Source organism: Cibotium barometz, chromosome 19, assembly GCF_041138505.1.
Source record: "Cibotium barometz isolate CiBa-2024 chromosome 19, ASM4113850v1, whole genome shotgun sequence".
Taxonomy (NCBI): domain Eukaryota; kingdom Viridiplantae; phylum Streptophyta; class Polypodiopsida; order Cyatheales; family Cibotiaceae; genus Cibotium; species Cibotium barometz.
This window is the reverse complement of record NC_141064.1, coordinates 20,301,039-20,324,544: the sequence shown is the minus strand read 5'-3', so window position 1 is coordinate 20,324,544 and position 23,506 is coordinate 20,301,039. Positions and strand designations below refer to the sequence as shown.

The 23,506-nt window shown below is 43.4% G+C and overlaps 1 protein-coding gene and 1 pseudogene across 2 annotated transcripts in view; one reads left to right on the top strand and one right to left on the bottom strand.

The window, feature by feature from the left end:
- LOC147628328 (protein CLT2, chloroplastic-like) overlaps window positions 1–22,670 on the top strand; it is a 47,060-nt gene extending 24,390 nt beyond the window's left edge. The window contains exons 2-11 of one of the 2 annotated variants that reach the window (XR_015268072.1): window positions 12,844–12,989; window positions 13,257–13,294; window positions 13,557–13,672; window positions 20,042–20,144; window positions 20,252–20,287; window positions 20,730–20,780; window positions 20,920–21,043; window positions 21,357–21,482; window positions 21,641–21,772; window positions 22,073–22,197. Coding sequence is in view for 1 of the 2 variants with exons in the window: in XM_086813420.1 (XP_086669546.1) it covers window positions 12,844–12,989; window positions 13,257–13,294; window positions 13,557–13,672; window positions 20,042–20,144; window positions 20,252–20,287; window positions 20,730–20,780; window positions 20,920–21,043; window positions 21,357–21,482; window positions 22,073–22,230 (898 nt within the window). In the remaining variant the exon portion in view is untranslated. Of the gene's footprint in view, window positions 1–12,843; window positions 12,990–13,256; window positions 13,295–13,556; window positions 13,673–20,041; window positions 20,145–20,251; window positions 20,288–20,729; window positions 20,781–20,919; window positions 21,044–21,356; window positions 21,483–21,640; window positions 21,773–22,072 lie in introns of both variants that reach the window. The other variant, XM_086813420.1, reaches the window with a different exon arrangement.
- LOC147628329 (protein ROOT INITIATION DEFECTIVE 3-like) lies at window positions 1,789–6,394 on the bottom strand (annotated as a pseudogene).
- Window positions 22,671–23,506: the final 836 nt, after the last annotated feature.

Below are 23,506 nucleotides of genomic sequence, written 5' to 3'. Positions count from 1 at the left end.
CCCGACTCCGATGGAAATTTTGTTCGCGTCATTACATCTGGAATTGAGCAGATACCAAGAGTTGGCAAAGTGCCTATGACAGAATGTCTACTAGTTGGGATATTTTTAGAGGTAAAGATTATGGGAGAACCCATCTCTTAGATTGGGACATGTGGCAAGAAAGTGGATCAATGTGAGACAAGTGGTCTCACACTTGTCAGAAAGTGGATCAAAGTGAGACAAGTGGCCTCACACTTGTCACTCCAGCTATTGTATGGCTCTCCACTTGTCATTGTAGCCTTCTCTTGCCATTTTAGCTCATGGGAGACCCAAATCTATAAATTGGAGCCCTCTCTCTTCATTAATAAAGACTCTCTTGATGCACACTAGCCTCTACCACCGTTACAGGCTGCCCTAATGATGGCTACTCTCTTTCTCTCTCTCTTGAAGGTTGCCCATGAAGAATACTGGCTATTGGGGACTGTTTTGGAGGCTTCCATTGGGAAGAAATACTGAAGGCAAGGGTATTTAATCATTTATTATGATTTCTAGCCATTGTACTTGCTGTACCAGCCCTTGTACCTGTTGTACCAGCCACTGAACTGGCTGTATCAGTCCTTGTACTTGTTGTACCTATTGTACCAGCTTTTGTACTTGCTGCTGTACCAGTCACTGTATCTGTTGTACCGGCTGAATGGAGAGTTGTACTTGCTATACCAACTCTATTGCATGAAGACTCGTGGTTTTTGGGGAAGAATCCGTACCCACATGGAGGTGTATGGATTATATTGTTGGTTCAGCATTTCTACAGCCTGTGTTCCGGCTCGGTTGCCTCGTGTTGGGCTGTGTTATGGCATTTGTATATGGATAATCCAGCATCTCCCGTGGGGAGAGTAAGGCCCTCAAAGCTTGTACATGATATTATTCTCCTTGGGTAATAAAATACTCCAAGGGAGGGGTCGGCCCATTCCAGCCTCTATGCGGTGTCACACGTGCAAGCTCCACTTTCAGCATTTGTGGATGTTTTGTCTAGCTTTTATGTTTCATGCAAAGTGATGATGGGTATATGTTAAGGCTGTGGCCATGTTTAAATGTTTTGATATGCATTGATGGTATCAACAAGTGTGTCAAAGGTCCTAGTCCCCTGGGCGCCTGCCGCGAGTTACAGTAGCAGCATTGGTCTAGTCTTCATACAGACCAGACCACAGGTGTCACAGCTTTTAGCTGGGATACATTTGTTCATGACGTTAAGACTAGATTCCTCCTGCCCTAGTATATGTTCGGCATGGCAGATGAGTTTTATGGACTCAAACAGAACGGGTCACCAGTGCTTCAGTTTTCCAGAAAGGTTATAACTTTAGCTCAAGAGTTAGGGTTATCTGAGCAGGCCAAGATGGATCAATTCATTCGTGGATTAGATCCCAACATCCGATTCACAGTTCGCAACTTTGAACCCTGTACATACGACCGGGCTTTAACTCTTGCTCAAAATGAAGAAATGAAGATGAACGGAGGCAAGCCCATGCAGGCATCGCAGTCCAGTACCAAACCCGAGCAGCACCAATCTGTTGCGCAGCCAGGGAAAGGTAATGCATCTTCTAAAGATGCTAAGAAGGATGGCATTAATAGCTCTAGTTTAGGGGGTAAGAAGGATAAAGAATCCAAGCCTAAGAAAACCCCTGAGAAAAAGGCTAAAGCAGGCATCATTGGAGGTTATCTTCCTCCAGAGGAGCAAAGGACATACCAATTAGAAAACAGATGCTTTTTCTGTCATACCATTGGGCATGGTAAGAAGGATTGCCACAAATGTCAAGCGGAGTAAGCCTCCAAAGCTCCTTCTGCCACAGTTGCCACAGTTGCCACAGCATCTCCAACTTCTCCAGCCCCGCCTACTACCACAAATGCAATTCAGCTTTTACCTTCTATGCATCCTATGCCATCCGTGGTATTTGATGTTAAGCAAGAGGTTGAGAGCGATGCTGCACAGAAAAGCCTCATCCGAGCTTATGGCTCTGCCAAGGGCCGGCAGTTTGTAGTCCTGTTTGACATGGGCAGTTCTGAGGACGCCATCTCTCCCCAGTTGGCTAATAAGATGAGCTGCACATTAGTACCATATCATTTGGATGTGGACGGGTTCACACCTAGTCTCTGCACCCACATATCTGAGAAGGCACAAGAGTTTGCCTTTGAAGTTCAGAAGGCCTCATTCCAACGAGATTTCATTGTCTCACCTCTTTTGGGGTGTGACCATGATCTTAGAAATCCAGTGGTTTCGTCAATATGAGCCTATTCCGGATTGGGGGTAGGACACTTTTGCTATCTGTAAAGGTTTTCCTAAGCCTGTCATGATTCGTGGGGATAGAAGCATTCTTGGCATCCCATTAATTTTACACCTCCAGGCCTGACGAGCTATCTGCAAGGGAGCGGAAGGAGCACTACTTTATGTTCGTGCTTAGACAGCCTCTACCTCATCGGTAGCACCTATCTCATCTTCAGTCCCACTGTTAGTAGACCTCCTGTCTAGACATCAGGACATTATGCTTAGGGACGATCTTCCGCCCAGTCTCCTTCCATCACGTCCTGAGAACCATCATATCGATTTGGTCCCTAGATTAGAACCTCCTAGCACGTTCCCCTATCGTTTCTCCAAGACTTTAGAGGGCAAGCTAGAAAGACATTTATCTGAGCTCCTCCGAGTCAGATTCGTTCGTCCTTCTTCCTATCCATTTGCTGCACCCGTCCTATTTGTCCAAAAGAAGGACAAGTCTGCACGCCTTTGTGTACACTACATGGCATTGAATAAACTCACCATTAAGAATAAGTTTCCTATGCCAAGGATTGCGTACATTTTGGAACGATGCAAAATTTTTCTCTAAGATCGACCTCAAGAGTGGTTACCATCAGGTCCGCATTTTCGAAGTTGACATTCCAAAAACAGCTTTTCGGACAGAGCGTGGTCACTACAAGTTCGTAGTTATGCTTTTTGGGCTTACAAATGCATCCGCAACCTTCAATAAAATGATGTCCAGGATTTTCGCAGTCCTCATTGGTAAGTGTGTCTTCATCTTTCTTGATGACATTCTTGTATTCTCGGCCACGGCGGAGCAGTATGAGAAAGATGTGGAGAAAGTCTTGCAACTTTTGTGAGATAATGGGCTCTACATAAACACCAAAAAGTCTATCTTCGGCGTTAAAGAGGTTCAATACTTGGGCTATATCATCGGTTCTGATGGGATTCGATTGGACCTCTCAAAGGTTAAAGAGATCTTGGATTGGAACATCCCTCAAACCGCCCAAGAGATCCGTTCTTTCATATGTCTTTGTCAAGCCTACATCACCCATGTTCACCAGTTTTCCAACCTTGCAGCACCTCTCACACCGACTTGCTCAAGGCGGTGAAGACTCGTAGACAAAAAGTCTTAGTCACAGGCAAGGAGCTTGATGCATTTCGTGTACTCTAGAAAGCTGCCTCAAAAGCACCTGTTTTGAAGTTAGCATCTTGGATTGCACCTTTTGAGGTCATTACCGATGCAAGCAACGTAGCCATAGGTGCAGCTCTCCAGTAGGACAATAGACGTGTGGCCAACTACAGTCGAAAGTTGGATGTCGCCGAAAAGAATTATTCAGTTTATGACAAAGATCTTTTTGGTGTGATCATAGCGCTCAAACATTGGAAGTCTTTCCTTGATAGACAGGTCTTCACAGTCAAAACAGACGACCCAGCACTTAAGTGGCTTCAAACCATGCCAAGTACCCAGTGGAGTGATCGGCAAGCCAGGTGGATTCAACTCTTTCAACAGTTTGGAGGAATGATCGAGTACATCCTTGGTAAGCATAACCCAGTTGCAGATGTTCTTAGTCGAAAGACCAGCACCCAGGCAGTGCAAGAATCTATCATTCTCGAAATCACGGGAAAGGACTAAGATAGCATGAAAGACCAGTATGTCGACTCCCTGAGTTTGGTACTCAGTATAATTTGGCGCCCACTTCTAAGCTTGGCCATTATTCAGTGTAGAACGGTTGATTGTTTTTCAAGAACCGTCTCTATGTCATTCGGAAAATGCGATCAGCTCTTCTCCATGATGCCCATGACTCCTTAGTTGGAGGACATAGAGGTATCAATAGTACCCTTGAGAAATTAGAACGGTTCTTTTATTGGCCAAAAATGAGGCGGCGTCGTGACGTGGGCGGTATTGTTGGGCAAGTGCGAGACTTCTGGCTGTGAGAGTAGTTTCAAATCCCAGCAAGGAAACAGAATATATATCTTTTCAAGGGGCATATGACATCTCCATTTTGGATGACATGTACATGTGCCAATTCACTTCAAAACATCCCCAAATTCAACTTGATGATTGCACATAAGTTATGTGTCAAGAGCATGACCAGCTCCAAGCATAGATCTCCTGACCCTTTATCCAAGTGCCTCATACATAACACATGTAGGCACAACACAATCTTCAAAAGATTTCCACATACATGTGACCATTCACATCACATATATCATATATTGCCAACATCACCATTTCAAGATGACTCTTGATCTCATGAAAACCTGCTTTCAGATTCCAACAACTCACAAAAGCAAAAATAACATATGGCGTATATACATCATCATGTAATTTTCAAAAGCTTCATGTTCACAAAACTAAAATCCAATCAAGCATTCTCTTACAAGGTTCCAGAATCAAAACCACCTTGAACTTTGGAACATTCAAACTCCAAAACTCTCAAATTCAAGAAAAACTCTCCACTCTCTAAGGCCATAAGCATTAAGGCTTTTACCAAGAGTTTTTGTTTTTGAGGTAATTAAAGCCTTAAAACTAAAACCTTTTCCACTCTAAGGAATTACGATTTTTGAAATCGAATTCATAAAAAGCTTATCTCTGTTTCATAAAAAACGAATTTCATGTCATCTCCATGAGCTTCTACGCCGAATTCTCTCCTTGCATAAAATCGGGCAGCAGTTCGCTTCATATTTGAAAATTTTTGGAATGCATATCACTAAATGAAGCTTCTATTACTCTCCAATTCTAACCCCTACAAGGCTCGAACAGAAGCTATAATTCCAAAGCAAGATAATCTGCAAAAAACGAGCTCTGGTTCTCTCCCCATCCCTTTTCTGCACACTTCCCCTCCTCATATGTGCGCCGCCTGGTTATTTCTGATTTTTCCCGCAAGGAATTCGGGCAGAATTCCTTTTGCGGCCAAAAACTCGCGTTTCCCAAAATGAAAAATACGCTGCACCCCTTTTTCTTGCTTAAAATTCGGATATTCCTTTAAAAAAAAAACTGCCTTCGTATTTTCCCCATGCAAGACGCCACCCTGAGGGGCCCGTGTCGAACTGCTTCACAAACCACTGATTGAGTCCCCTGGTGCAAGATAAATCTTGTATAGATTCCCTCCTCTAAGAAAATGAAGGTCAGAGTGAACGTGTGCTTCATCAGCTGAGGCTAGTGAGAGACCATCCATGCTGAAGCCAAGCACAGTAACGGGACCACTGTGGCCAACAAGGAAGGAGATCATGCCATCTGTAATCATTCCGGTAGCTCTTGGTACCCCAAAGTTCGGAGCAGTTACAAATATCCTGCCGTCAATACTGCCTGCGTACAATGAGTATTCCCCAGGGTCTACAACAACTGCATTAATAGCACTTGGAAACTTGATGGTCCGAAGAAGACTCCCCAATGCTAAACTCCAAACCTTACAGAGAGTATCTAGGGAACATGACACGACGATTGCACTGGAGCCCCCACATCCACAAAAGACGCCCGTAACTCCCAAAGTGTGACCTGACCACGAATACAGGTATGGGACTTGTGTCTTCCCTTGACCTCCTCTCTCTTCTGACAGATCTAAGACCCTTAAGAGTAGCCACACATTGACAAATCCATCATCAGCTCCAGATATAAGCAAGGATTCGTCATCCGAGAAAACAAGGCATGTTACAGGTTTATAATGAGTAGCCCAAACCCTTAGCAATCTCCCAGTTGAGACCTCCTAAATGTGGATTCTTCCCGAAATGCCTCCACCCACAATATATGACCCATCGCTTGTGCACGCAAGAGGTCCTATAGGTTCAACAGGGTAACTTTTGAACTCAGGCTGTGACTCTGTTGTGTTTGAAAATGCATAATCTTTGGCAGCTAACAGTATCCCAAAGGCATACTGTGCAATCCTCTGCAGCTGTTGATGTTCTCAAAGCCTCTTTTTGAAGCTCTTCCTTTAAGCTCTTAATACTTAGAAGATCTGCCTCATACTGTGCAAGGACGAGCTCACAAGCCTTCAGCTCTGCCTCAGCTGCCCTTAGTTCTTCTTCCATCAGCAATGTAGATGTTTCCTCTGGTGATGTAACCTTGGCATTCTCTGCATTGCTAGCATCTTTTAAAGCTTCTACCATCCCAGAAGAAATGTTCATAATGCCATTTTGCATGGATGCATCTTCAACCACATTATCTACTCCCTCTCTAGAAGTGATCAGTTGCTGGTCCTTCAGTCTTTCTTATGCCTCCATCAAGATCAAAAACTGCAACTAATCCCTCTTTCTTGTCAGCCCCATAAGGAAGTGATGCTGCTTTTGGTTCATTGATAATTCGTGCTACCTCAAGGTTCACCATAAGCATAAAAACTCCATGATTCACACCACACTTATGTATAGAGGCTTCGAGACCTGGCTCAGCCTCAGCTCGTCTTATTGAACCTCATTTACAATATGAACATATGTACATAGGCATCATAAAATGACTCAAGTCATGGCACTTAATCCCATGCATCTAGATTTATATTTAATGGCCTCACATGCATGGTTTCACACCATAGACGTGCCATGGCACGACAGCGTGATGTATATTCACATGTACAAGCTTGTAAGATTTGTCAAAAAGTTAAGGTTCCACATACAAAGAAGGTTGGGTTACTTCAACCTTTGCCTATTCTCGACGGACCTTTCATCGACATATCTATGGACTTTGTATGGCCTCTACTAGCATCCACCGGATCTTGTAACACTTAGTGTTTCACCATTATGGATCGCTTCAGTAAGTTCTGCATGCCCATCCCATTTCTGAAGGGCATTATTTGAAAACGTTGGAACTAAGTTACAGTTGTCTAGTACATTCCATCCACAGACAGACGGCCATGCAGAAATCTATAACTAGTTGGCCTTTGATATTCTCAAGTCATATTGTCATGACCAGCAGTCCAAATGGGAACATTATCTTCCATTGGTCCAAGCCATCTTGAACGATTCTCCATGAAATTAAAGTTGCCTAACAGTTGGAGGATGCATGATGTTTTCCATGTTTCTTGGCTAAAACCATATGTTGGACCTGAAGTTTTTGATGTTTCATATGAACAACAGCCAGACGTGGTAGACGAAGCAGAAGTCATCGAGCCTGAGCAGATCCTTCTTCATCATTGGAAGCATGGTTCCGGTCGACGGATACATTAGCTCTATACGAAGTTTTGAGATCGAGGTACCCACGAAGCCGTTTGGTTAGATGAGGAGTTCTTTTAAGAGTACCCTCAGTTGTTGGCGGACTACTTGGAAGCCATGAACCTGCCGCCAAGCTAAGCAGGAGGGAATGTCACATGCACTCTGCACTGTAGTGCATGGTGACAAGATGGCTCATCATCATCAGTGCAACATTGTACATTATTAGTACCTTTTAGGATGATATTTGTCGTATGCCGTGACGCCATTGTAATCCTCAATCCAGGATAAGTCAGGCACGAGCTACATAGGTCATTCTCAGCCTTGGATAGTCTGTCAGTCAGTCCAAGTCCCTTAACCCACTTGAAAAGATGCATTCATGCATGTAGAGTCAGTAGAAGCCTTAGGGTTTGCATTAGAAAGCTCTCTGCATAATGCATAGCATTCATCCACTTCATTTAGACCGTTGTAGAACCCTTCAGATAACATCTAGCATTCATTAGAATTTGTCCAGTATTATTCCCATAATTTACAGCATTTATTGGGCATTTTTACATCATTTATCTATTTTATCCAGGATAGATGTAGTTGGCCAGCTCTGTAGCCAGCCGACCAGCATCATTTGGCCATATAAATAGCTGAGCATATCATCCATTCATCATTCATATCATAATAAGCATTGAAGACCTCAACGCTTGGAGCCTTCAGCACAAGGAGCATAAGCGATTGCAGAATTCAGCACATTAGCCTTCAGCGTTTTCCTCATCAGCATATAGGAGCATCAACGCTTGAGTAATTCAGCCTTCCTTTAGTAAAATGTAGCATCTACAGCATTCAGCCTACAGAACCCCTTACGTTTTTTCAGCATTTATACAGTTTTCAGCATCCTCATATGCATCATTTTGCTATAGCCACCTGGTGAAGATAAAACTCAGCATTCATACTCATTTTCAGCATTCATACATAGCCTAGAACAGTCCCAATCAGCCCCCTCTCTCAGCCTCAGATTTGCAGCCTTCCTACATCCATTGGGAAGAGTGCATAGGCTCGAGATTGGTCATCATTGGGGCTTCTACAGCCGTGTACAGTTCTGCCCGACTCTTGGTCCTTGGAGATCTTGCGTTTGGCTTATCATCAGTCCACAGTCAGTCTCTTCAAAGAAATAAAGCAAATACTATTCCGGTAACGAGATAGAGGGCCCTTCAGTGGGTAATTCGGGACCCCATACGGTGTACAGTTTCTCTCTCTCTCTCTCTCTCTCTCTCTCTCTCTCTCTCTCTCTCTCAAATCTCTTAAAGTTTGAAGTCATAAAGTGGATTGCTAAACTCGCGAAACTCAGGATACAGAAGATGGTGTGAGCATTTGTGTGACAGGATCCTTAATTACGAATACTTCCGCTGCATGTTACATTAAATCACCTCCCAACCACAGCCAAAAAGCTACACGACCTTCTGTCCTTGGACCCCATTCTTTTATTAGCTAGTTGTCCTTCACATGTGCCTGGCCACTCTTATTAGTACTTGGTCACCCTAGAGTCTGTATTCGTTCATTTTTTGGCTCCCCTAAACCCCGCCCGTGCCTTGTCTAGACGGTCGAGCTCTCTAGATTCCTAATAATCCCATTGTCATGACACGCTCACTCCCTACAGTGTAATATGGTACAGATAGGAGATGATTGCTAACATATCCGCAACTCCTGGAAGCATACTTGGAAGCTTTTGAGTTGCGGTCAACTGTTAAGAAGCCGGGGGGGATGTCTAGTTGGGCATTCTCTACGCTTCTAGACCTATGGATGGGCTTCATAGTGTGGACGTGACACCTCGTGGCAGGGGACTTGTGTTTATGCCAAGGGTCATGTGGACTAGCACCTCATGATAGGGGACTGATGTCTACACCAAGGGCCAATAGATTGGATATGAGAGGCTGGGGATTCTAGTCCGCACCCATATCCAGATTACAGTATTTTGGTTGGCCTTGGGACATAATGTCTATGCCCTGAATGATCGCATGCTCCAAGCTAAATGAAAGGGAGATTGTCCAATACATTCTTATGCATGGCATACTTGCATGCGTGGCATTGTTTTCGCATGAAATGTTTTATTGCCTGCAAGATCTGTGCGCCTAGTTTACGGGCAGGGGACTCCTACTCCCGCTTGTAAACCGTGCGCGTGAATCTATATTCTGACCTTGCTTGTGGGTTGTAGACAAGTGGTAGGTGTGACTAAACTCTTTGTTTAAGCCTATTTGAGTTTTAGCTCACTTTTCTCTTTTGTAGGTCCACACTTCATTAAAGTACGGCCGGACAACTTATAAGTGAGTTTGGGCATCCACACTTCGTGAAAGAGTGGATAGATGGGTTATAAGTGAGTTAGGGCACTTATTGGATGGCGGCCGGCCATACTCTCATAAATTAGGCACTCTTTTAAATAAAAGAGTGTGGACAGCGCCATGATCTACTTGAATGGAAAGGCTTATCCTCTCCCTCTCTTTATGGGAAATAGGCACCTTTTTTATGAAAAGGTGAAGGCAGACAATTTTCAGCATAACCAATCCATACACATACTTTTTGGCACGGTTTCTTGCTTCTCCAACTCTTGGATCAGGCAACAAATGAGTGCTATCCTACTGTCCATCCCTTGGGAGTCCTTTCTAGCTATTATCTCTTGCTAGATATGTACCTACTGAAAATGCTTTGGAGCATTTCTATTGCTGACAATTTGATCAAAAGCTGATTTCTTCTCTGAAAATTCAGCAAATTCAGCGGTAAGAGCTTCTTCAAGTTCTACATCCATGTGCTTTACCATTAAGGTCTTCTATGTCTTGGCCTGGTACACACATGCTTGTGTGTGAATGGGTGGAGCATAGCTCCTTATGGCAAGACATTAGGGATTGGGGAGTGAGGTTCTTCATGACAAAACTGTGGAATCAATCCCGACTTTGGCAAAACATGTTTGCAAAATGTTTTCATTGCATGGATGCAAGGTCACCACGAAATGTTTCACTATCGAAACGAAACGATGCTGAAACGATTTATTTTGGAACAAAACGTTTCAACACCAAGTAGGTGGACAATGAAACGTTGGACCGAAACGATCATATATATAAAATGTGAAGGTATTAGCCAATAGTTATAAGATGATATTAGCATATTTATCATCATTAAACAAAGAAGACATACGAAAGAGAAGAGAAAAGAACAAATAGGATGAAAAAAGGAAAGAGGAAGAGTTATGAAAGCCAAAAAGCACGTAAAATCACAACCTTTTTTCCCAAATGAAACGATATGGTTTCAATGTGCACATGAAATGTTTCAACACTAAAATGTGAAACGAGTTTCAAAGCCACTGAAACGAGTTTCATGGTGACCATGCATGGATGTCATTGGAAATGTGGCATGTGATGCTCATGAAGCTTGTAGCTTGTAGCTTGAGGAATCCTTGATAATACAATCATATTACAAGGGGGGTCGGCCCTTTTGTAGTGTCATTTAAATTTCAGCATTGCTATCTTATTTGTTTTTGTGCCATTTCATAGTATTATGGTGCTCAACTCTTTTTGAGGTTATTACATTGCCACCCATTCTCACACAAAGGATGAGATTTTTGCCGCCAATGATTTTGTTAGGGACCTGGAAATCGCCTATGCACAGGTGCGGCCAACTATTAAGCGTTCTAAAGAAAAACATAAGAGGGCTACCAATAAGCATAGAAGACAATTAGACATCAAAGAGAATGATTGGGTATTGCTGAAATTTGAGAAAGCTAGACTTGGGAAAGAGGGGATGTGTCACAAGCTCTCTACGAGGTATTATGGACCGCTCAAGGTCATTGAGAGGATCAATGAAGTGGCTTTTTGGCTGGCTTTTCCGAGTCATTGGAGGTGTGTGATTGCATTTCATGTAAGTCTCTTGCGTAAATATGTGGGTTCGAAGCCTAAAGAGTTGGTTATGGAAGATCCACTTGAAGTGGATGAGTTGGAAAAGGTGTTACAGCTAGAGCAGATTGCGTTTCATAAGGAGAGTAACCTTGTAGGTGTCAAACTTCAAAGATGCTAACTTGTGAAGTTAAAGAACTATTCACCCATGGATGCTAAGTGGATGGATGAGGTATAGTTCCGGGAGTATCCATAGCTCTTAGAAGCATACTTGGAATCTTTTTCAATTGTGATCAACTATTTAGAAGTAGGGAGGTTGTCACTATTTGGACATTCTCTACGATTCCAGACCTATGGACGGGCTCCGTAGTGTGGACATGACACCTCACGGCAAGGGACTTACGTCTACACCAAAGATCACGTGTATTACGTCTCGACCAACCTAGGGTTAGGGCTAGGGACGTGTGTGCTAACCCAGGATCAGGGTTGGGGTTAACCCATCATTATGGTTAAGGCTTAGCCAAAGGCGTGGGACTTGGGAGGGTTCACACGTGGGCTAAGGGCTAGCAAGAAGAGGTCTTGATTGGCTGTGGGCTTGTAAATAATAGCCACGTGCTAATAATAATAACTAGGAGCAATTTCTAGCTAAAATCTTATGAATAAAGCAAGAAATCTTTATAAATAAAAGCAGGCCACTTATAGTGGGGTTATTACCATTTAAGGAACCTAGGGTCACTTACTAGACACAAGAGATCAAGGAGCCACACGATAGCCTGGGGCTACTATAGAGCGTGCAAGATCTCATAGCCATAGAGCTGTCAGTGCGGGTGGCTACGGGCCACGGCTTGGTGGTACAGGACGCCAAGTTGGGGTCATTGGTGATATTGGCAGACTCGCGACGATCTGACCTCAGGCTCGTGGCGGGTGGTTCGAGGAACCGAACCTACGGTTGGGTGGTGAGTTGCTAGCCACAGCCTATTGTGGTCATGCGACGTGTTCGACGTTCAAGTCTATGGAAACCTTGCTATGGTTTCTCAAGTATGTCCTCTACCTTGATCCACAGTGGTTCTATGTTTGATTATCCATGGGCATGGTCTTCACTACTTTACATTGGTATCAGAGCTTGGATATGGCAAAGCATGAACCGAGGTGTGGAGGAAGTATGGGATTGTTAAGTAGGTATTTTGGGCCTTCACAGTTCTAGCAAGCATGCCCACCAGAACTCCTGGATGGACAGGCATGGATGGGCAACATTGCCTGTCCAAGCCCAAGAGTGCCTGTTCATCGTCTGATCTCTGATAGCTATTTCATGCCCCACCTGCAGTTTGATAACCTGCACAAGTATTGTGTAGGCGGGCCCAAGAGCATGATGATGTGACTGTAGGATCTGTGTTCTAATAACAGGCAGAAGCTAAGTTACATTATTATAGATCATTGGAATTTGTTTTAGGGTTGGCTTTGTCTCAGTCACAAGAGACATAAAGGTTTTTCTAAGAATGCAAAGTAGGAACTAAATGATTGTATATTGCCATTGTAAGGGTTTTTGTGTCTTGATTCTTGCAGGTATGTTCTAGTTTACTTTTCTATTCTGTACCTACGGTATCGGGCACATATTGTGACTGACGAAATGTTAAAGCTTCCAAAGTCTCGTTTCATTGCAGTGGGTTTTCTTGAAGCCCTTGGTGTTGCTTCTGGCATGGCAGCTGCAGGTACACCTACACTGAACCTTTTCTTGCATATCTTCAAGCTAATTGTGAAATACGTTCTAAGGGTCTTTACAAACATAACCCCCATCAGTGGAAAAGGGAGATCTAACTGGCTTGTTCCTCATGGGCAGGAGATCTCCCCCCCATCAAAACCCCACCAGTCAGATGGGCAAGGGATCTGTCTGTAAAGACCCTAAACCAAACTCTTGAGAAGAAATTAGTGTAACTCAATTTATTGTTTGTTTACGACTTCTATATTGGAACAAGCAGCGGTCCTTCCAGGAGCTTCGCTTCCTATTTTAGTCCAGGTATTTATCATGGGAATTGCTGCTACATTTTTTTGTTTCAAATGAATATTTGCAAGCATGTACGTAAGTGTTGTCTCTATGAGATTAAAGTGATGATTTGGTTGTTGGTGGGTCCTTGCGAAAGTGGCTACTATCGCACCACACTGCCCATAAAAGGGGCATGAGTTTGAACTGGAGTGCCTAAATTATAATATATGTTTTATTATTCAACATATGATATAGAATGTATAATAATAGCTGAGGATTTTGAACTGGTTTGCAGACCTTTTTGGTATGGCAACTCATTTTCTCCACAATATTTTTAAAGACGAGATACTCTTTCTATCAAATCATAGGATGCGGTTTAGTGCTTGTGGGAGTCATCCTTGCTCTTACAAGGTGAGATAATCTATGTTGATTTATTTTTCAAAATTGGTTTTTACGAGAGCTCTCCTTGATTTTGCATAAGCTGTATTGATTTGGATTTCATATAACCGATGTCCATGGGTAAAACTTACTAGTGTTTATACACTTAACATGTCATGTGCCAATCAGCATGCCCTATCAGTGGGTGTGACCATGCCATTCTATGTAGGTTTAGTCATGTCTGCTTCTACACCGGAGGCGTCTCTGACCTGGGGCACCCCATCCCTGGTGGAGGCTGCCCGTCTGTTGCATAAGACATTAGACCTGCAGATTGTACTGTCTGAGAGAGGTATGACACATATACATGAGAGACACAAGCGAAATGCATAAGCTAGACTTGCAGTGCTGAGAACCTGAACAAGAAAGAGTGAACTCTTCCTTTTAGAGATACACTATTTGGGTCATATTGTTTCAAAAGATGGTGTCCGTATGGACCCAACAAAGATTGATATGATCCGGAGTTTGGTAGAGTTATCTAATGTACACGAGGTTTGAAGTTTTTTTAGTCTATGCTCATATTACATGCGATTCATAAGGCACTTTGCTCTTATTGCCTCGCCGTTACATGAGTTGACTAAGAAGAGGGCATTGTTCAAATGGACTAAGAATGAGAAGGATGCCTTTCATCATCTCAAGGATGCAATGATACATGGGCTAGTGTTGATCATTCTAGACTTGCATAAACCATTCAATGTAGAATGTGATGCATGTGGAGATTGCATTGGAGTTGTCCTAAATTAGGAGGGTCGTGTTGTAGCTTATGAGAGCCGACGATTGCACGATGCCGAGGTTCACTTGGATGTCTATGAGAAAGAAATCTTGGTTGTAATTGATTCCTTGAAAATTTGGAAACATCACCTAATTGGGCTGATTCCATAGTCAAGACAGATCACCAAAGTTTGTGGTATTTTCTCACGCAAACAAAGCTTTCTAAGAAACAAATGAGGATGACAGATTTCCTCTCTATGTTTCAATTTCAGATTGTCCACACTCCGGGAAAGAAGAATCTGGTGGTTGATGCATTGTCCAAGAGATCATATGTGGCTGCAGTTTATGTTGCCTCACATGGGGACTTGTCTACCATGCGTGATTTGTATCATCAAGATGCTGATTTTGGACATTTATGGACTAATTTGATGGTTGGTCATGCACATGTATCTTATGTGACATGAGGCAAAAGGTTATGGATGACTGCCACGCTCCTCCTTATGTTGGTCATAGAGGTATATTGCCTACTACGCGCATGATTGAGTGCTAATTCTTTTGGCCAGGTATGCGCGAAGACATGGAGGCATATGTGCGTGCATGTATCACCTGCCAAAAGGTGATATTTGATAGGCAGAAATCTCTAGGTTTGCTTCAGCCATTGCCCATTCCTTCACAACCATGGGAAAGCATAGCTATGGACTTCATAATGGATTTGCGAAGGACCCAGCAAGGTAATGATGCCATTTGGACGATTGTGGGCAGGTTTAGTAAACAAGCACACTTCTTGCTTGTCGAGAAGACCATAAAACCCGAGCATATGGTGAAGGTCTTTCTTGCACAAGTGTTCAAACATCATGCTATGCCGAAGTCCATTGTGGGGGATAGAGATCCCAAAACTACGAGCCTCTTTTGGAGGGCTCTCTTTGATAACATGGGAACCAAGTTGGAGTTCTCATCAGCTTATCATCCCCAGACTCATGGCCAAAGTGAGCTGCAAATTCAGCCGTGTTGGATCTTCTCAAATGTTATGTTGCAGATCAAAAGATCAAAAAACAATAGGGGTAAAGTATCTACCGCTTGTAGAGTTTGCATACAACCACACGGTACATACATCCACAGGGAAGGCTCCATTTGAGATTGTATATGGCAAAGTGATTCTATCTCTCATCCTTTGCACTAAGGATGAGATCTTTGGTATGATAAGTATGTAAATAATCATGATGTAGCCTTTCCACAAGTACAGTCAACCATTGTGCTAGATCTCAAGATAAGTATAAAAAGGCTGCTGACAAACATAGAAGTAGCTGGACATCAAAGAAGGAGATCGGGTATTGCTGAAATTTGAGAAAGCAAGACTTAGGAAGAGGTCAATATATCCTAAGCTCTCTACCAGGTATTATGGTCCCTTCAAAGTGATCAAGCATATCAATGAAGTTGCCTTCAAGTTGGCATTACTTGATCATTGGAAGATTTGCAATGCTTTTCATCTGAGTTTACTACGGAAGTACGTGGGGCCAGATCCGCAAGAGCCTATCTCATGGGAGACGCGCTAGAAGTTGATGAACTAGCAGAGATACTTAAACCAGAACAGATAGTCTTCCACAAGGAGAGAAAGCTAGTTGTGGCAAGCTTCCCAGGCGATACCTTGTGAAGTTTAAAAACTCTCTTCCCATCGATGCAAGGTGGGTTGATGAAGACTTCTTCACCAACTATCCACAACTTCTTGAGGTGTACGTCGACTCACTGAGGACAACTGTTTAGAAGCCGCGCGCGGGGGGGGGGGGGGGGGGGGGGGGGGGGGGGGGGATGTCACCATTTGGCTACTTATATGGTCTCGCGCCGCCCAAATGTGGAGAGTGTGTGGATCCGAGTGTTATGGATTGCAATTCCGCGCTCTCCGATGTGCTAGATTCGTTCCCAGAAATGCTAGTACTGTACATGTTCCATGACCGGGAGATTTCCATAAATCAAGTGCACATGCACACATGTTCGCATGCATGACACTGTTCTTGTTCTCGCGTGATCTGTATTCGTGTGTTTGCTTTCTATGAATGCCTAGTTCACGGGCTTGGGACGCCTACTTGTGAATAGTGCGAGTGCCTTGTATTCTGATGTGTTTTGTGGCCTGTAAACAAGTGGTAAGTATGCCCAAAACCTTTGTTATTTTTATTAAAATTGCTTTGTAATGTTATAACCTTTGCAAGTTCACATTTATTGGTAAGTGGTGTGCCCAAGGCAACAGTGGCATCCAAATGACCATGGCATGTGAAGTGGACATCCCACTTATACATTTTAACCTCCCCCATGTTATTAAGGTTGGTGGAGAACAAATCGAGGGCATGCAAAGCTTCTTCCTACTCACAAAATGTTTTCCAAAAGAAAGTGCAGACCACCTTGGATCAATTGCTTTGGCTCATAATCCTCCATACACAGGTCGGTTTGCAAAATGGAAGGCATAGTAGGGATCCCCATCTTTAGTTCGACCCTTAGCCACCCTCCATACTGGTTATTTTTCTGGTCAAGCTCCTGAAGGCTGCTGGTCGACTACGTAGGCCTGGTCATACTGGACAGTCCAGGCTCTTCAAATTGGGACACTTTTATGACTCTTGGCTGATGGTCGGCTGCTAAAACAGGTCGGACAGTTTGTAAGGCCAGCATCTTCATCTTCCAACGAGTTTCATTCCACTAAGAGTGCCCAGTCCAGGTGCCAATACGGGCACACCAGCATCGTGTGTGGGCCTGGAAAGCTAGTACTGTGACTGCTCACTCCAGTGAAGGGCGGGAGGATTTCTCGAGGGACGGCGACTACAAAAGAAACTCTTATCCGACTGTCTTGTCTAGTATCTGTATTCATTCGTTGTGCATATATGGCAACTCTGATGTGGAACGTTGTACAAACAAAATACTCCAATAATTGAGGGGGGGTCGGACCGGGATTCCAGTCCTAATGTGGTGTTACTAAGCACTTTCTCTTTTTCAGTTTTGTCTGTCTTGAGTTGTCTTAATAATCTTAAGTGTTTAAGTGTGGCTAGCCATTATGGTTGCAATTCGTGTGAGTGAGAGTAGCTACAGACACAATGTTTTGCTTTTGAGGTGCTATGCACTTGTGGTAGCCCCAACATTGACAAAGAAGGTAACAAGGAATGTTGTATAGGGCAGATTGATGTGATGGCTGACTTGAAAGTTGATTGACATTTAGGCAAGAGTCTAGTTGTATCGAGATCAGGCCTAGGAAGGAATTGATCACTCCGACTTGGGTTTATGTCTCTAGAGGAGGTCTTATATGGAGTATATCGTGTTGGTATGGGACACGAGGATCTATTGCATGTAGGGTTTCTCGATGCAACTATATTTTTTCTTAGGTGTCGTTAAAAGGCAAGCAACGATGATTTTTGAGTCAATTACAAGGAAGGGGGGAAAAACAGAGGATTGCTGATGTTTGGAGTGGTGTTACTTCTGTATTGCAACTATGATTGGATCTATGATTGATGTGGGGAAATGCTATGTTTCTTTACTCGTATGGTGAAGCTGCTGTTATGTTTAGCTACGATTGTTGTCTCCGAGATTTCAGATTGTCCGATTCCATGCGAGGTGTATTGAGGAGCTGTCATGCTTCTCGCAACCTTGATTTGGTTTTGATTTTGTCTTTTTCCACCAAGGTAGTCTTGTAGAAACAATGGCTTGTGATTAAGTTGGTTCTGGTACATGTAACTGTGTGGAAAGATTAGATGTATATGAACCTGGGTCCTGACTTCAGCATCAGTTGTGCAGTGTGGCTAGACTTTCCCGATTTCATTTCCGAGAGTGGAAATGTCTAAGGAGTGGAAGTATGTCACGTACTTGATGCCCGCAGGGCTAGCCAGCCTAACCCTGGGTTAGGGGACCCTAAAGATTAGTGCAGCAGGCTGATTAAATGGCCTAGGGTGTGTGTTAGTGTTATCCTATAAATTATAGCTATCTATATGTTACATACCGAGTGCTAATCCTCGCTATTAGTGGCCTAATCTGGCAAGGTTAGGGGAGCCCTAGGATTAGGAGAAAGCAGGCTAATACGGGTGGCTAAGGTTATTATTAATAAATCCATGTGTACTGGCTATTTATAACAAGATGGTTATTTATAGCGGCAGTGGGCACTATATAAGTGAGACATGGATTATTGTTGTCATAACCTCACTATTGGTGAGAGTTCGACCGAGACTCCAACTACGTGTGTGGTAGAGCATGGATCGGCTTGCCGAAGGAATGGCATGGGTCAGACCTTAGCCCCTAGCTCAGGGGTGGTTCGAAGCATAGAACCTATGGTTGGGAGGTGAGCTAGCCTGCCCCCCTCTTAGGGGGTTCGTTTTAATCACTCATGATTTGCATTTAGGAGATATGTGGGGTTGTAACACTTGGTATCAGAGTGGCTTAAACGCAGAAGGTATTGCGATGCACGGGCTTTTCCGTTTTGCTTTCCATCCAGGTGGTCGACGAGTATCATATCCCCCAGCTGTGTGCACTCCGTGAATTATTATAATGAGGGAGTGCTGGCCTCTCCGACATCTAGGTCCCCAATAGAGTGCAAGATTGCTTAGGTTTGCGGATATAGGTGAGGCAGGGGCTTCCCTAGGCTGCGGATGCTTGGTGTATGGGAGGCGATTTAACATGATTGAGATGGCTGCTGATTGGCAGAGACACAACACGGGCTCCTCTGAGTGGATTCTTAGTGCATTGGAGGCGACTTTAACACGATCAAGACGGCTAAGGATTGGCAGGGGCACAATATGGGCTTCACGAGGTGGATGCTCGGTGCATGAGAGGCAACTTCAATGTGATTACGATGGCTAAGGATTGGCAGAAAGGCAGCAAGGGCTCCACCATTTGAGTTTGTCGATCCTTTTCTGGAGTGCCCATGTAGTGAAGGACAGCTCTACTGCTAGTTGGGAGAATGTGACACCTCTCTTAATTTAATTTGCAGGCTTAGTGTCGGATACAGCAGATGGGCAGCCTCCATTAGGGACAGGCTGCCATTGGACAGACACCTCAAGTGTGGAAGCAGCTTGGACGAGGCCTAAGCATTGGAATTAGTGATGAGCAGATGTGCAGGCTGTGTGGACATGTGGGTAGGCTGTTTGGCAGTTGCCAGCCACCAGGCAAGGGTGACCACAAGCAAGTAGGTTGGGCAGCTTGAGTGAACAAAGCGAGAACATTATCAACGCTTAACCTTAGTACTTGAACAACTTAATAATCTTTAGGAGTAAAAGCATGTCGTGATCATTTCTACCAGTTTCTACGCATCCGGCTTGCACATGCAGCAGAAAATGGCAACAATTCAGCCAAAGTCAAGTAGTTTAGGTACGTAGTTTAGATACAACCTTTGACACATGGCCAATGTTGTCAGTAAGCTGTTTGTGGTTACTCTGTTGGCAGCTACCATAACTCTACTGGCAGCTCACAGGGTATGTGTCGTCCTATATGGCTGGCTTCGTTACAATAGATATACAGTTCCACACATGGTTGTACACGTGCTCACATGCGTGTGTACATGCATCACTATTACTTATAATATATAATTGCATTATGGAGTTAAGTAGGCTTGTAGTGCCATGCTAATTAAGAAATTTATGCAGCCTTTTTTTGGTTCTCAATTTCCAGCACAAGCAGTGGATTGGCATTTTCTCCCGATCAAACAGGCCTCTTTTGGCCATTGTTGATGATTTTATCGGCTTCTTTTCAAGCTGGTGCCAGCATAATTAAGGTGACTAAATACTGTTTAGATCTCATGAATCAATTTTGAAATGAACTAGCTTAAAAAATGACAAAACCTGTAAGGTGCTAACAATGGGCTTCATTGGGATGTTCCAGGAGTTTGTGTTCCGGGATGCTTCAAAACGCTTGCAGGTCTACCACATTTTTTTGTTATACCTGTGCCTCTCCCCCAAACACACACACACACACATACCATCAAGATGAATAGACAGGCTTCCAGTTGATGGACAGCCCCTGTCATTCCTGGAGCAGCTGCTTTTACACATGGTATAACAAAGGCCAGGCCAGGTCAGTGTACTGGTACTTGGATGGGCTTTACAGGCAGGTGGACAGGAAGGTTATGGCATGGGCTGGCTGGGTGGGGGCAGTGGCAGCCAAAGGGCCTGTGTGGGGTTCGACGGGGTGAGGGCGTCTAGCTCCCTGGAGTGTGCGTGCCCAATCTGATGTGATGAGCCTTGCCTGCACTCAGCACATGCATGCGCACTGCACACACACACACGGACACGTGCACATGCACACACACGAAGGCACTTGTAAGTTGTATCTAACCAAGCTCCCTCAAATGTTTTGCCAGGGTGGGTCAGTAGATATCTTTGTTGTCAACTCTTTTGGATCAGGCTTTCAGGTACCATATGCCTGAACAAGGGCTTTTGGAATGTTCTTCATACTTCCTCTGCAATCTTCTTCCTTGATGTCGGTTTGCTTTGGATGTGCTACACAACCGTAAGCTCATGTTATCTACTTGCCTTTTCTTGTGTTTGCAGTCCCTTTTTGTTTTTCTGTTGCTTCCTCTTCTGTCTCAAGTGCGCGGGATTCCATTTAGCCAGCTACCAGGCTATGTAAGGGATGGAGCTGGTTGTCTGTTCAACATTGGTTCACACAGCACAGGCACGATTCTTGTGCTTGTTCTTTTTTTTTTTGGGTTGGTTATATATTAGGGGCTTTACAGACATAACCCCCACCCGTGAAAAGGAAAGTTCTCACCTACCCATTTGTAACAGGTGGGGATCTTCCCATACGACCTGGCGGGGGATCTGTCTGTAAAGACCCTTAAAAGTGTCGGGGTTCAAACTTATGTTCCCTTATGGGCAGCATGTTTCGATAGCCACACCGGGAAAGGGCTGTCAACTTCTCTTCGATTTTTCGAATAGCTCTGGTTCTAATTCAGCTCACCTTTTTTGAGTTTATGGTATTACTGCAGAATGTAGCAGCGCCACTCTGCTGGCGTTTGGTTACATAGCTGTGAATTTGGCTTTCAACATATCTCTCCTGTCTCTTCTGAAAAACTCATCTGCTGTAGTCACTTCCCTCTGTACAACACTCGCAGGTATGAGTTCTTGTTATTTGTTGTCACTTTCATTTATATTTTGTTGAAATGTAGTCTCCAGCATAGATATGAGGTCTCCAGGCCCAGACACCTGTTTTGCATGGTCCTCCATAGCTGTTTCCATTTTGATCAAGTCAAAATGATTACTTGAAGTGCAGGGATCACGTGATTAGGAGCCCAATGCAACAACACACGAACACACTGCTGCATGTGTGCATGTGCGCACGCGCACACAGAATAATGTCATGTTCTATCCAAGAGAACCTTTTACATGTGCATCCAAGAGATGGGTAGATCCTCCAGACTTTTGTGAACATCCAGCATAAGTTTAGATACTACACAGTCTAAGCTCTAGAGTGTTCATCACAAGTAGAACCCATCCTGGCTTCAGATACACATCAATTTTGAGGGGTGTGGAATGAGGGGGAGGAGGGGACTAAGGGAACCATCATGAAAAGACATCCCTATCTTTGTCATAAGAAGATAGTCATACTGTTGCTTTTTAAGACTTTTAGGGTGTCTTCATCATCCAAAGAAAAATTCAACATGGTCGTTTGAACAAGTTTTAAATCTTTTCTTTGCTTTTGCAGTGCCTATTTCCATTTATATGTTCACGCTTCCTCTCCCATACGTTGGAGCCCCAGCATCTCTCCCTCCACAGTTTCTGCTTGGCACAGCAATGCTGATATGTGGTCTTGCTTTCTACAATTTTGCTGATCGACTCACCCAGAAGCCCAAGGATGTATGATGCTTTCTCATTGAACCACATACACATGCATTCTTTTCTCCTATACTTCTTAGTGCCCATAAGTACTAGTTGCACCATTGCAATTAATCCAACTAGATTATTTTCTCCTGTAATTCTTAGTGCCCATAAGTACTAGCTGCACCATTGTAATTAATCCAACGAAAATATTTGCAACTCAACTATTGTTAGGTCTTTTTGTTGTCTGGCTCTTACCGGAGTGGTTAGCTCACCTCTTACCCTCATGAGTTGTCCCTGGACCTCTGATTATTTATCGAGTATAATTGAGGTTGGCAAAAGATTGTTTGCTTGGCTACCCTCTCACTAGCGTTAGTGGTTCATATTGTTTCCTTAAAGGTGAGCACATGCACTTCTCTGTAGTCAAGTAAGCAGGCTCTTGTTGCTCAACAAGTTTAAGCAGCATAAATTCTTCATTTCGTTTTCTTATTTTGAATCTTTTTGAAGCTTAGAAATGAGCTTTGTGTTACTAGTGGTGCAAGTTATCATAAATCTAGAAAGGCAATAGCTTTGATATCATCCTTGTAGTTTAGATAATGATTGTCACTCTTCTTAAAGCCAAGATTCATCAGAATTTAGGTGTAAAATTAAGCTTTAAATGCCAACTCTTTGAAGTCATTTAACTACCCTAGTATTGACTATATCATGTTGAGCTTTGAATTCATGACTGAATAATTACTTAGTAGATATATTCATTATGCATATTATGTCTATACTTGTGCTAGTGAAACCCTCATAAATAGGTAAGCTTATCATGTAGGGCTACTCTTCATCATTGTCCCATGCTGCTTGAGTAAATAAAAGGAATAATTTATGCAATTATCTATTTATCTATTGACTTATTTTCTTGGCCATGAGCCCTTTGTTAGCATGACTTTTTAGCTTGAAGGTCAAGCCATTTATGTGCCTTTAAAACGCCATATCCGAATCAGAAGGTATATAAATTTTGATATTACCAAAAGACTATATTTTTACTTTCCATCTAGTGAGATTTTTGTAGTGGTGTATGACCTTGAAAGTTCAAAATGATACCCAATGTTACCTTCCTTGTCCAGCATCCTTGATCAAGTGCATTGATAGACCCCCCAAGCCACTAGAATGCGCCTAATTGGAATAATTCATGAACTCCTCAAAACAAAGTGGCCTTTTTAGTGTAGTGTGGAATAACCTCTTTGTGCACTCAAGTGAGATTATCAAACGGTTCTGGTGGTTGGCTTTTGCCACAATCATACTAACCTCTTTAGTTGTTGGTTAGTTAATC